Source organism: Amyelois transitella, chromosome 10, assembly GCF_032362555.1.
Source record: "Amyelois transitella isolate CPQ chromosome 10, ilAmyTran1.1, whole genome shotgun sequence".
Classification (NCBI taxonomy): domain Eukaryota; kingdom Metazoa; phylum Arthropoda; class Insecta; order Lepidoptera; family Pyralidae; genus Amyelois; species Amyelois transitella.
Window position 1 is genome coordinate 10802957 of NC_083513.1, and position 14630 is coordinate 10817586.

The window sequence follows — 14630 nt, forward strand, 5'->3', positions numbered from 1 at the left end:
AGCTCTTAAGATTAAGCGCAATAAGAAATATTCAACCCTCTGAGTAACTAAACTAATATCACAGAGTTAAAAACAATTACTTGGAGACTAATATCAACCGATTGTCTGCGAACGTCTGTAGTATTTTTAATATTTTTAAAACAGTAACACCGTACCGTACACACGTACCTACCTACGTGTATCCGAACAACAAAGAGGGCGTAAAACAATCCGCCATCTTGTCTTTATGACAATTTACGGAAATTAGATTTTTTAAAGTTTTAAACTTGTATAAATCTAATGAATCCTTAAACAAAAGTGATATTTTAAAACCAGTGAAGTGTGTTTAAGTCCTGTGATATTTGTGTCTCTTAGTATTTGTTTACGGTGATATTGACGATTTTAGTGAACCGATTTTGACGTCAAATAAAACAGCTCTAGAAATAACAAAATGGGCACAAGAGACGACGAATACGATTATTTGTTCAAAGGTAAAGGTCAACTTTTATTATTAATAGCGGAAACTATTATAACCCGTTATCTTATTTGATTTTGAATTAGCCCTTTTATTTTTGTTACGTCTTCCAATAACAATGACGCAAAATTTAATCATTTTTGCTATATTCATTAGCTCTTTGTTGTTCAATTGGCTTTCTTATAAGTAGATGCGTAGATTTAAATGGATATGTCGTATATTTTCTGTCATTTTTGGTAATTATTCAAGTTTGTTGTAACATCAGCTGATTGGTTTGAACTATTGATTTGGCGTAAATTTTTCGTAATTTGTGAGTCACCGTGGCGGACCTGCATGATCTAATCATTAAAATGTATCATACGGATGCCAAACTTGTATATAAAATAGTTTTCAACATGTAGATTGTTTTTTATTAGTCTTTTCTTTGTTCCAGTTGTTTTGATCGGCGACTCTGGGGTCGGTAAAAGCAGTCTCCTTTCACGTTTCACTAGAAATGAATTCAACTTAGAGTCAAAATCCACAATAGGAGTGGAATTCGCGACAAGAAGTATAGAGGTATGATTGATTTTTATAGCTATTTGTTTTATGTACTTTTTCCATTGTTTCGAAAGTTCACACATGTCTTCTGAAAGTTAACTTTCTGTTACACTTTTCTATTGGCAAAAAGTTCAATGTTATGCTTTTTTCAAATCAAAACTAGTTAAACAAAATTACAGTGACCTAGAAACCCATTAAAAAATGTTTTGTTTGTCCATTATTTTTGTTTTGTACCTACCTAGTTATGTATTTCTTTGAGAAAGGTTATTAATATTTGAACTTTCTGCTTTCATCAAAATTTATATTTAATTTATAAAATAGGCCTTTTACATTTCAATATATAAAATTAATTCAATATTTTGTTATGATTATTCTTTAATTGTTAAATATTTTTTTATTAGTTGATAGTCACGCTCACTAAAACAATTGTTTAGTTAAGCCTGAACAATTTGATGAAGTTATTTTAGATATGTTTAACTTGTTCAATAAAATAGTAAACCAAGTTGTTTTTGTTTACCACTGTGAATCAATTCTAAGGTAAATAAAGCCTCCTTATTTCTTTAAACATTTAATCATCTGTTTGATATCATAATTAGCTTAAGCATAACATCTAATTATTACTTTGCAACTTGCAACAATCCTTGCATAGTTCTTTTGTTTCATCTTTCAAACTCTATGCAAGTTCAGCAGTTTCAGGGAACTCTTGACTTTGTCTTTCGCCTTTTTTTAATCTAATTATCGAATATATAATCTAAGTAATGTAACTCTAAATATAAAAATGTCTGTACTAGCTTCCTAGAGAAATATATAATATATGATTGATTGATTGGTAGATTGTTATATAATAGCTTAAAGTTCACACACAAAAAAAAAACTTGTAAAGAAGTTGTAGAATTACAACTTGAGAGTTGTCAATTACCTATATAGATTGGATTTGTTCAATTTATTTGATAATTGATTTTTGCTTCATTCCTGTGGGAATTTCCAAGCCTTTGTTGCTCCTTATGGTTTTGTCTGTATCTGTTACATACTAAAGTAAAAAAAACATGTTAGTAGATGTATCCTCTGCCTACCCCTCCGGGAAAGAGGCGTGATTTTATATATGTATCTATATATTCTATAATATGAGAATGGAGTATAGATTGGGTTCCTCACAATTGCTAGTTAAAGAAGTCATAAATTTGAGGTAAGGTCAAAGATTCCACCATATCATGGCATGCTCATACGCCATACAAATTAGGGTCAATTGGTTTTATCAAATGCCAATGAATGAGCTATTATAGTTATTTTCGGCATTGTTAACCATTTATAGTTCAATAACAACCCTCTCCGACTTTGCCTGGTAATTTACACTGAGGGCCACCTATGTATACATATTTGACTAAAAATTTGTGAGGAAAAATTACTTGCCTTAAAGAGGATATCATACAACCGAAATATCTAGCGTAGCAAGTTGAATCTATGTTTTTTTCTGAAATTATGCATGTGTGTGGGTATAAATATTAAGATATTTTAGGGAAGCACTATGAAAATAAAATCCGATTATAATAAATAATAAGTCTTTGCACATACCTACATTTGTGAAAATAATCGAACCATCAAATGATGAAATGTAAAGAGAAATTATTCACGACCAATAAATTTTCCCAAAATTCCCCTGGGAACAAAACCGATACCAAAATCTAGTTTCATTCCGCACATCACATAATACACAATACTTTGGATTCTTCTTTTAGGCGATGGGTTAGCAATTTGAATTTCAATTCTATCATCAAGCCAAACAGCTGAATGTGGCTTATCAGTCTTTCAAGATTGTTGGCTCTGTTTACCCCGCAAGGGATATAGACGTGATTATATGTATGTATCACTTAATATTACTCCTCCCTATTATTTTGACCTTTCGCATATGTAATTACTTTCACTTCCCGTCTTAAATAGTTCATAGCTTAACTACATACATCTATATTTGCATAATCATCAGCCGATTGTACGGTCCTTAACCTAACGTGGCCAATCTACTGTTATAATGTCAATGGTGTTCCATTTTGCCAGCTAGGTACTTAACTGAGTATGATGCCTACCGACTTCCTACGTATGTAATTTGAAACATGTCGTGATAACAGTTTTTAAGAAGCGGTTGCATCATATATTTTTGCACCAAGAAAAAGAAAATTTTCAGGTTTCCCTCTTCAAACTGCGTGTAAAAATATAAAAAAGATTTTGCTCTTTAGCATGCCTTCATTACATCACAATTGTATGATGAATGACTGATGGATAATTCTTCGCCTGTTGTTTTAAAACTTCAGAAAGTTTCAATAATTTGCCGAAAAGTTCCCGGCACCAATAGACAAAATAATAGTACCACTACATCTCTTTTCCATTGACGTCGTAAAAGGCGACTAAGAGATAGGCTTATAAACTTGAGATTCTTCTTTTAGGCTAGGGCTTGCAACCTGTCACTATTTCGATCTCAACTCTTAGCATTAAGCCAAACGGCTGAACGTGGCCCATCAGTTAATGCTAGATTATTGGTTCTGCCTACCCCGCAAGGGATATAGACGTGATTATATGTATGTATGAAATCCTCGTTAACGTTTTTTTAAAACTTTTCTTCATTTTCTAGTGAAAGTAATCTGTCAGAGTTGTCATTTAATGCTGTCTCATTTCGTGTCTCATACTAACCACAAATTTAATAGAGATATTATACAAACCATATGGAGAAGACAAGGATGGGAATATAATGAAATACATTTTGCGAATAATTTTTACTTGAGTGCCGTCTGGTTCCCGGCACCAATACAAAAAAAATAGGACCACTCCCATCTTTTTCTCATGGATGTCGTAAAAGGCGACTAAGGGATAGGCAAACTTGGGATTCTTATTTAGGCGATGGGCTAGCAACCTGTCACTATTTGAATCTCAATTCTATCATTAAGCCAAATAGCTGAACGTGGCCATTCGGTCTTTTCAAGTCTGTTGGCTCTGTCTACCCCGCAAGGGATATAGACGTGACTATATGTATGTATTTTTACTTGATATGAATAACTAAAACTAAATAACTTCACAGGTGGACGGCAAAACCATAAAAGCTCAGATATGGGACACGGCCGGCCAAGAGCGTTACCGTGCTATCACTTCGGCGTACTACCGCGGGGCGGTGGGGGCGCTTCTCGTGTACGACATAGCCAAGCATTTGTCTTACGAGAACGTGGAGAGATGGCTTCGTGAGCTCCGCGATCATGCGGATCAGAATATACTGATCATGCTGGTGGGCAACAAGAGCGATCTGAGGCATCTTAGGTGAGTTGTTGAACGGAACGACCAATAGCACTTGATCCTGCTATGTAACTACACACTATGAGCATTTTATTATGTAAGATTTAGTCTCTGTCTTACGAGAACGTGGAGAGATGGCTTCCTGAGCTTTGGATCATGCGGATCAGAATATACTGATCATGCTGGTGGGCAACAAGAGCGATCTGAGGCATCTTAGGTGAGTTGTTGAACGGAACGACCAATAGCACTTGATCCTGCTGTGTAACTTCATACGATGAGCATTTTATTATGTAAGACTAGAGGCCGCCCGCGACTTCGTCCGCATGGAAACCCTATCAATCCCGCGGGAACTCTGGGATAAAAAGTAGCCTATGTGTTATTCTGGGTCTTCAGCTACCTACATACCAAATTTCATGGTAATCGGTTCAGTAGTTTTTGCGTGAAAGAGTAACAAACATCCATACAAACTTTCGCCTTTATAATAGTAGTAGGATGTAAGATGTAAGATATTATGTAAGATGTAAGAATGTAAGATGTAAGATTTAGTCTCTGTCTTACGAGATGCTGGAAAGATGGATTCCTGAGCTTTGAATCATGCGGATCAGAATATACTGATCATGCTGGTGGGCAACAAGAGCGATCTGAGGCATCTTAGGTGAGTTGTTGAACGGAACGACCAATAGCACTTGATCCTGCTAAGTAACTTCATACTATGCGCATTTTATTATGTAAGATTTAGTCTCTGTCTTACGAGATGCTTTAAAGATGGATTTCTGAGCATTGGATCATGCGGATCAGAATATACTGATCATGCTGGTGGGCAACAAGAGCGATCTGAGGCATCTTAGGTGAGTTGTTGAACGGAACGACCAATAGCACTTGATCCTGCTAAGTAACTTCATACTATGCGCATTTTATTATGTAAGATTTAGTTGATTTAGTGCCGTGTGGTTCCCGGCACCAATACAAATAAGAATAGGACCACTCCATCTCTTTCCCATGGATGTCGTAAAAGGCGAATAAGGGATAGGCTTATAAAATTGCGATCCTTTTTTTAGGCGATGGGCTAGCAATCTATCACTATTTGGATCTCAATACCCTCATTAAGCCGAGCAGCTGAACGTGGCCATTCAGTCTTTTCGGGACTATTGGCTCTGTCTACCCCGTAAGGGATATAGACGTGACTATATGTATGTATGTTATGTAGATTTAGTTGATATATAACTAGGTTCCTTACATAGCATTATCCACATCTGTACAAATAAAATAATAATTTGTGTTTGTCTTATCAAACTTGGACCAGACAAATATCTGGCACATTGTTCTGTGCCAGATCCATCCAAATTGTAGTGCGCTTGTCTGTGACAAAGTAGGTCTCGGGTTCGAATCCCGGCTAGAGACATAATGAGAAACAAACTTTTTCTAATTAATCTGGTTCTTTGATGTCTTTCTTTATAAGTATGTATTACTATTAGCGATCCACCCGGATTCGCACGGGTAGCATTATAAATATAAACTTTCCTCAGAAAACCCTCTTTCCATAATTTCAAACAGGAACAAAATCTGTCCACAACATACCCACATTAGCGCATACATGCATACATAAAAAGGATCAATTTGTAATAATATGTACATACATACATAAAATCACGCCTCTTTCCCTAATAATATGTAGTGATAAAATATATAGTATCGTTGATTTAGCATCACGTTACACAAGTCTCGAACTAACTTCGAGGCTATCTCAATCTATGTATGTACCTACTTTATCCTGTCAATATTTATTACTTATTATAATAATTTCGTTCACAGATCCATCCCGACAGAAGAGGCGAAGGCGTTCGCGGAAAGGAACGGTCTTAGTTTTATCGAGACGTCGGCACTTGACTCCACCAACGTGGAGCCGGCGTTTCAGAATATTCTCACTGGTATGTGCTTTCTCTGAATGTGTTTGTATCGTTTTATTGCAGATATGCAATTCTATTTTAAAGGCAAACAGCTGAACGATATGGCCTATTAGTTTTTGAAGACTGCTGGCTCTGTCTACCCCGCAAAGGATTACGTGATGGTATGAATGAAATAGGTAAAATGTACACAAAATATTTGGAGCCATAACGATGCTCGATGATAACTGTTGTTAATGACGACACTCAACATTAATCATTCATAGTCAGTTCCGAAAATATAGTTTTAGGAACTTGACCGCGAGCGAGGCCGATTACCTCTGATAACGATAATACCATCCGCCCACTTGTTATGGCGATGTATCGATTAGTTGCTACCATCGATTTCGGTTCATTGCGAATACCATTGAATTTCCATGTGTAAAAATAAATATAAAATGGCGCCCGAGTAAAAAAATAAATCTTTACTATTTTTTAAATATATTTCTTTATCAGAAAGTTGAGTGCGTGTAAGAAGAAAAAAAATTCAGGTCTGAATTTGCGGACCCCTCAAATCCCCTAGGCTTCAGCCTACTCAGTCTGCTGGTAAATCCGCCAATGCCACATAGGACCACGATTCAGGAGTGGGTAAAGACGGGAGACGCTTCGTTTTATCACCTAGGGCTCTACACCCAGAAGCACAAACGCTGGATTACGATGCAACAGACGAGACATAAGTACCTACTCGTAAAAAAATTTCACCCACTCCGGTAGGTACCGTATCATCGTCACTTTTGACCTTTCAAAGGGCAATGATCTCGTCTGAGCGATATTTGTATGTTGTTTTAGTTTGTTGAACCACTGCATGAATAATAGTGGTTTTAAACTTATACCGTGTGGTTTCCGGCACCAATACAAAAAAGAATAGGACCACTCCATCTCTTTCCCATGGATGTCGTAAAAGGCGACTAAGGGATAGGATTACAAACTTGGGATTCTTTTTTAGGCGATGGGCTAGCAACCTGTCACTGGTAAAATCTCAATTTTATCGTTTAGCCAAATAGCTGAAAGTGGCCATTCAGTCTTTTCAAGACTGTTGGCTCTGTCTACCCCGCAAGGTATATAGACGTGACCATATGTATGTATGCTAAACTTACAATTGAAACAAAAACGTTTGGAGGACTAGAAAGAAAAGTTCTCGCTGTCTACCCCGCAATTGATATAGGCGTGATTATATGAATAAACGAATTTGCTCGGCTTCGCTCATGTAAAATTAAGATAACGGGAATTACCATTAAGACCCAGCGATTCCACCTATGCGTTTTTATGTTAGCCAATCAGCTTTCTTTTAATAGATATATGTATATGACCATATTTTTTTTATTTTTACTAATAAATAAATTGACCCAAAATGGCGACGTCTATAGCCATATATCATATCATACTTTTTATTTCACCTCTTTTGTCGCTTGTAAACGTGTACTGTACTAATTTATCAACACAACTTAATTTGTATTAATTAGTATTTCCAGCGCTGTGGAATAACGAAGCTCTTAATCGAATGATGTGGTTCATTACACGCGGATTAATTTATTTGTACTCTAGTTATAAGTTTTTAATATATAATATAAACTTTTAAGATATAAAAAAGCGTAATCAATTGGTTATCGTAAAATAATTATTTGTCGTCATTCACTCTCCCTTTTACGCCTTTTTATTTTCCATCTCTTTTTTTTTTATGAAATATTTTGCTCTATGAAGAAACAATTTTATTTTGTTTGGTTAATAGTAATTGAACATAATTTCTTTTTGAACCAAAAGCAATAATAGAAATAACTGTCGAATTGAGTACCTCCTCCTTTTTGTAGTCGGTTAATAAAGATTTAATATAAAAACTTTACTTATTCACAATTACGACGCCCGAAAATATAAAAAAAAAATCATGTTTTTTTAATGATTTAGTTAAAGGAATAGAAAAGGGTATATTAAGATGGTTCGGTCATGTGGAGAGGATGAATGAAAGCAGGTTGACTAAGCAGATATACAAGGAGAGAGTGGAGGGAAAGGTCGAAGTGGGAAGACCTAGACGAACGTATCTTGGTCAAATTAAGGACGTCCTGGTAAAGGGTCAGGTCAAAAGTACCCGAAACCGCCGAGTTTGCATGAAGAGAGTTATGAATGTGGATGAAGCGAAGGAAGTATGCAGAGATCGTGGCAAGTGGAAATAGGTAGTCTCTGCCTCCCCCTCCGGGAAAGAGGCGTGATTTTATGTAGGTATGTATGTATGTATGTTTATTCTTTTTACTCGGGCGCCATATTACCCATCCAGCCGATGGATAATAATAATTTTTACACATGGAAAATCTATGGTATTCGCATACTCTTCCTACCTCTCCGGGAAGGAGGCGTGTGTTTTTTATTGACAACATTTAATGGTATAACGTGTGATCTCTCTATTACAGAAATCTACAGGATTGTGTCGCAGAAGCAAATGCGCGACCCCCCGGACGGCGACCAGACCATCCGGCCCGACGCCGAGCCCGCCGACGCGCGCCCCTCGCAGGCCGACAGCGTGCGCAGGCAGTGCTGCCAGTAGCCGGCGGTGAGTGCGCAAGCGCAGTTCCTAAATCTATATTTGTACTGGCTGTCCCGGCAAACGTTGTTTTGCCATAAGTGTGGACAACCCTTAACACTTAGGGGTATGAAAAGTAGATGTTGGCCGATTCTCGGACCTACTGAATATCCCGACGCCGAGCCGGCCCACGCGCGTTCCTCGCAGGCCGACAGCGTGCGCAGGCAGTGCTGCCAGTAGCCGGTGAGTGCGCAAGCGCAGTTCCTAAATCTATATTTGTACTGGCTGTCCCGGCAAACGTTGTTTTGCCATAAGTGTGGACAACCCTTAACACTTAGGGGTATGAAAAGTAGATGTTGGCCGATTCTCGGACCTACTGAATATCCCGACGCCGAGCCGGCCCACGCGCGTTCCTCGCAGGCCGACAGCGTGCGCAGGCAGTGCTGCCAGTAGCCGGCGGTGCAAGCGCAGTTCCTAAATCTATATTTCTATACTAATATTAGAAAGGGATAAATTGTGATAGGAAACAGGTAGTCTTTGCCTGCCCCTCCGGGAAAGAGGCGTGATTTTATGTATGTATAAATTGTGATTGTAAGTAGATCCTAATCTTCGGAAATACTGACCCAATCAATTTTATTTTTTTCTGAAATTCTTTCACAGTGAAATAGTTACCACGGTCGAAACCCTGGTGGGCCGCTAGTATTTCGTAAAAATAACTTATTACTTCCCGTCCTAATTTCGGACAACTTTACAAATTTTCTTTTTGTGCAGTAGATAATTGTAAAAATTTATCTCCTGAGATTACTGCATTGATAAGAACGGAATGTAAGACAATCACATACTTTAACAACCACACATTAAGTTACATTAAGTGTGTGTCATAAACACGTGTTCTGCTATCGATGGTGAATCATCCTTATCGTTGATAGGGGGATATTATTGTAACTTTGATTTATTTATATCACTTAATCTTTTCCCGATATCAAGTTTATACAAATGAGATTGGTTTATTTTTTAAATCCCTTTTTTGTCTTGAGAAGATGTCTGATCAATGCATACAGTTTTCATGAATCCAAAGCGCTTCCCTTTTGACGTAACTTGCATCACGATTGTAAGACGGCGTTCGGGACAAACAGATTAACGCACCTTTTAATATCATCTCTTTTGGCTGAAATTTGTATGATTTGTATTTATGAAAATTGTTTTATCCAAACTGGGAAAGATGATTTGGAAGCAGGAGTATGCAGCAAATGTCAGTAAAGTTCCAATTGTTCAATGAATTTTTGTTTTCTATTACAGAACAGAAAAGTCCATTAAATGTTGGAGCCGAAAGAAGAAGCAAGAAGAGTTCTAAATGCAAACATTACGAATCATTCCTAGACAGTGGTCTTACCATCATAATAAAATCAATGTTGCCAGCACCAAAAATATCTAGACTAACTTCAATAAACAAGACAGTTTTTTGTTCACTCTGCACTGTCTATGGTTAGAGGAATTTTATGTTGGCAACACTCAGCGATAAAGGGTGGCTCATGTAGATAGCTTGTGTAAGTATTGATATTTAGCATCTGAACGAATAAATATTATAAAACGTGAAACAATACTATATAAAACACAATTTAGACCCATGCTTCTGTTTCAAAGCACTCATTTTTCGGTCACTAATTCATGCTAATTTGTTAAAGATGTAATTTTTTTTATTTGAAGAAGTTAAAACTTTTATTTTGACTTAGCTAATCCCATGTAATATGTATTTATTTAGTGAATTTATCAGTGGCTAGTTAGTAAAAGGCCGTGGTATATCATGTGCTTTGCACTCTTACACTGAGGTGAATATCGAAAACAAAGAATTCCGAGCAATAAAATTCGTCTGGCAAACGAAATGTTGATATCACACAAATCATAGCTTCATAATATTAAAGTGTCTAATTGTTTTTTTGTATTACACTAGCGTAGTTCTTAACTAAGTAACGAAATAGCTTTTTTAAATACATTTTGTTTACTTGATATTACGTGCCTTCTGTGGTCATTGTGGAATATTTATTGATTATCATTAAGGCGGTTGCTTTGACACTTGAGATGTAAGATTGAAAATGATTTGAACAGTGTTTTAATTGAGGATAGCTATGCTATATACCAGTTTATTTTTGTTTAATCTTAAAATTGCAGTTGTTAACATCAATTTGTGAAAGGCTCGTGAACACCAAACGCAGGTTTGAAACAGCGCAGTATGTCATACAAGAGACTGCGCTCAAACGGCTCTAACATTTCTTGTATTGAAGTTAGGTGCGGGCTAGCTTTCAAACTGCGCTGCTTCGTTTTTATAGCTACGTTTGGTGTCCTCAAGCCTTAAGTAGCCGCCTGACAAAGGCTTAAAGCTTTTAATTTCGCGTTGGGTATTAGAGTTTATTAGGACCGTGTTCTCATTGGTTCTAAGCCCCGTGACGTTGCAATAAAATATGGCGTTAGTCCCGAATCCGGCCCTCAGGCCCGATAAGGCGAATGGTTTACTCTAGAACGTATCTAATTTATTTAAATCTCAAAATAATAGATGATCTATTGAAAACGTTTTAATTTTGATAAAGAAAATAGAATAATCCATAGATTGTTTAAACAAAAAATATGTTTTTTTAAAACTGTTAATTAAATTTTGTTCGTAATTTGATTTTGTAATAATTGTTTCTGGGGTGAACCCAAAGGCCGGTGGTGCATTTATAGTATTCTATGATGTATGTCTAGTCACTGCGGCAATACTCAAATGCAATGGTGCTTTACAATGACTAAATCTGTAAGGTTCGATTTAAAATATTAATTATATGTGTACACCCAGTCAAGGAAAGATTTTTCAAATGACTAGGCCTACCGTTATAATTTGTTTTCTAATCTATTTTTTCGCTTTATGCTTATAAAATGACAAAAAAAGAGATTATAACGATGCATCATCGACCCTAGGGACGGGCGTTCTCAGCTTACAGTTTTGTATCGATAAAACGCCCCATCCATAGGAATCGGAATAATATAAAACAATAGAAACGGCATTTGGAAACTATAGGTATATTGTCTCCCCGTCTTGCATCACACGCAGTTGTAAAGCTGTCAAATATATGAAAATTTAAAACACAGACACAAATTTATTATTTATGAACACATTATAAAATGTCTTTTTTTTCATGTACCTATTTACAATGGCCTACCCCAACTGATATCTATACGCCGCCACTTTAATGGGGTCCCAAGGTATACCATATCTATAATCTTATATTATTCCGAACTCTATGGTCCCATCCCAAGTCCGGGCCTGAAGCCTTACTCTACGGCAATCTAAATTGAGCCTTATGAATTGGTATTTAGGTTGTTTCAGCGTAAGGCCCGCTACGTGCCATTGTTATCAGCTGTAAGTATCGGTACTAAGGCCTACGGTTTCTGTTTGATACTGGAGATACGGTGTTTGTTGTTCTAAGGAATATATAATTGTATTATGGTCTTACATATGCATGGTTATTTTTTTAGTGCCTACCTGTAATTACTTTATTAAAGACAAAGATAATAAATATAATGTAAATTGAATTGTGTTTTTATTATGATATGTGTTGTTGTGAATTGACCAATCCTGGAAGTTTCTTCAGCTGGTGCATCTTACTAGTGGTGGATTTGTTAGGGCAATTTATCAGCACCCTCCTCGGGAGTCCGTTTTGAAGAGCGTTAAATGATTAATTAGTTTGTACCTTGTATCTTTTTGACAAATAATAATTTATTAGATAAAACTTATATTTATTGAAAGTTAAATAAAATTATGTATAAAAGTACCTCCCGAAGGCCTTTATTCTTAATAAAATATTATTTTATTCGGTTGTGGCCCCACCGTACCTCTGTTAGTACGCTGTAACTTTTTAAACATATACTATACAACCTTTTATCTATCAGATCTTTTAAGCTGGAACCTATTACCACCACAGTCCTAACCAATCACATAAAGAGGCATTATATCTATTGCAGTGGTAGATTTACCAGCAGGCTGAATAAGCTGAAGCATAGCATAGGGCGACGGATTTGTGGTGGCGGCAAATTCAGCCCCAAAATCCTTTTTTTTCTTACGGAAATAAAAGTAATAATATACTATTACGATAATATAATAATACCTATTTAAATATATTTTTTTTAGTTTTTTAATTTTAAAATTGACATTTGACCTCCACCTTATTTTATCTGTGTGGGGTATCGGAAAGCAGAGATCACAAGGGGCGGCAACATTTGAACAGCCTACATACATAAAATCACGCCTCTTTCCCGGAGGGGTAGGCAGGGACTACCTCTTTCCACTTGCCACGATCTCTGCACACTTCCTTCGCTTCATCCACATTACTAACTCTCTTCATGCAAGCTCGGCGGTTTCGGGTACTCTTGACCCCCTTTGAACAGCCTACTGGCGGCAAATGTGTTAATCCGCCCCTGTTCATTGGCTGTTGTTAAAATTCCTCATCACAACAAAATAATTACAATTGTTTAACTTCTTAGACATAATAGATTAATGTTGTTGTTTACATTTTTTTATTAGAATTTTGCCATATTTTCTTGGAAATATTCCGTCGTGGGGCTGTGTCCTTTTGCTTGGCGTACTTATCATGAACTTAAGTGGTAATTCTACACTGATCTGAATGTACGCTACTAACAACGGATCTTATAAAAAATCGACCGTGTTAATTTTACCCTTTTTCAAAATATTGCGCAACAGATAACTTAGAACCAGCGACGCTCTCGGAGAAGTTGTCTGGATAGTTGGGGAAAAAATCCAGTTGGACCCAAACATCAGGGGTTCTTACAATATTTTTTTTACTTATATGTATGTAATTAAAATTAAATAAGGTGCAGTTCCGCTCGAAGATACCTTTCCCAAAACTAAAGTAGGTACCCGTAGATACTAACTTCAGGTATCCATATAATTAATAGTAATTGACTGATGTCTGCGCTTATTAGCAAAAACTCAAGATGTGATGATGACGAGACCAGATGAAGCCAGAAATGTGATTTTGAAAATTTCTGTCTGTCTGTTATGTTTGATCTAGCAAACCGAAAGGATTGCTCTGATTTGAATGCGGTTTTCTTAGGTGTGTTAGGTTTGGTTCAACTTAAAAACTGGTAGGTATACAAAAATTTTTAAAGTAGACAATGTGCTTAATATTCGTCCACGATTTAGAATTACATACACATACATATGGTCACGTCAATATCCCTTGTGGGGTAGACAGAGCCATCAGTCTTGAATAGGCCACGTTCAGTTATTTGGCTTAATGATAGAATTGAGATTCAAATAGTGACAGGTTGCTAGCCCATCGCCTAAAAAAAGAATCCCAAGTTTGTAAGCCTATCCCTTAGTCGCCTTGTACGACATCCATGGGAAAGAGATGGATTAATGCCGTGTGGTTCCCGGCCAATACAAAAAAAATAGGACCACTCCATCTCTTTCCCATGGATTTAGATTTAAGAGATCTATATTTGTAAATTGATGTCCGGTGAAAATGCTACAGTGTAGTTTGTTCCGCCGCTTCTTCTATACATGCGCTTTGGAAGCAGTAGTAAATATAATTTGATTTAAATTATGTCACATCAGTATGTGATACCTTGTATCCAATTTTGAAAGTAAATCTATTCTATTCTATAATCATATCAAAGATATCAGCGTAATCTTCTCGCTCTTGGAGCGATAACCTATGATCCAAATACATAACACAATCGACAATACAGTCATAGTACTATTATGAATCATTTCGATTACCCATTATCTTCATCAAAAGACTTATTATAAAGATTAGTTCTATTTACGAGTATACATCTAAATACCTAACGTACACTGCTATGCGATATTGTCTTAATAATATTATTTAAATGGACAACTATTTAATGTTTGTTG

The 14630-nt window shown here is 36.4% G+C and overlaps 1 protein-coding gene across 2 annotated transcripts; it reads left to right on the forward strand.

The window, feature by feature from the left end:
• The first annotated feature begins 158 nt into the window (after window positions 1-158).
• On the forward strand, window positions 159-12289 carry LOC106139586 (ras-related protein Rab-11A). Of its 2 annotated transcripts, none has more exons than XM_060946072.1 (6): window positions 159-470; window positions 888-1009; window positions 4059-4291; window positions 6080-6195; window positions 8613-8749; window positions 10022-12289. In XM_060946072.1, the coding sequence occupies exons 1-5, from the start codon at window positions 431-433 to the stop codon at window positions 8744-8746; spliced, it is 645 nt and encodes a 214-aa protein (XP_060802055.1). In that variant the 5' UTR covers window positions 159-430; the 3' UTR covers window positions 8747-8749; window positions 10022-12289. The 2 variants fall into 2 exon arrangements, with proteins under 2 accessions (XP_060802055.1, XP_013196513.1); XM_013341059.2 differs by having other exon boundaries at window positions 160-470; window positions 8613-8752.
• Window positions 12290-14630: the final 2341 nt, after the last annotated feature.

What these genes read in the sequence shown, in the direction of transcription:
- LOC106139586 (XM_060946072.1), top strand. Translation starts at nt 431, where the DNA reads ATGGGCACAAGAGACGACGAATACGATTATTTGTTCAAAG. An exon ending in TCGCGACAAGAAGTATAGAG is followed by an intron (nt 1,010 to 4,058) that starts GTATGATTGATT and finishes ATAACTTCACAG; the next exon opens with GTGGACGGCAAAACCATAAA. An exon ending in AGCGATCTGAGGCATCTTAG is followed by an intron (nt 4,292 to 6,079) that starts GTGAGTTGTTGA and finishes TTTCGTTCACAG; the next exon opens with ATCCATCCCGACAGAAGAGG.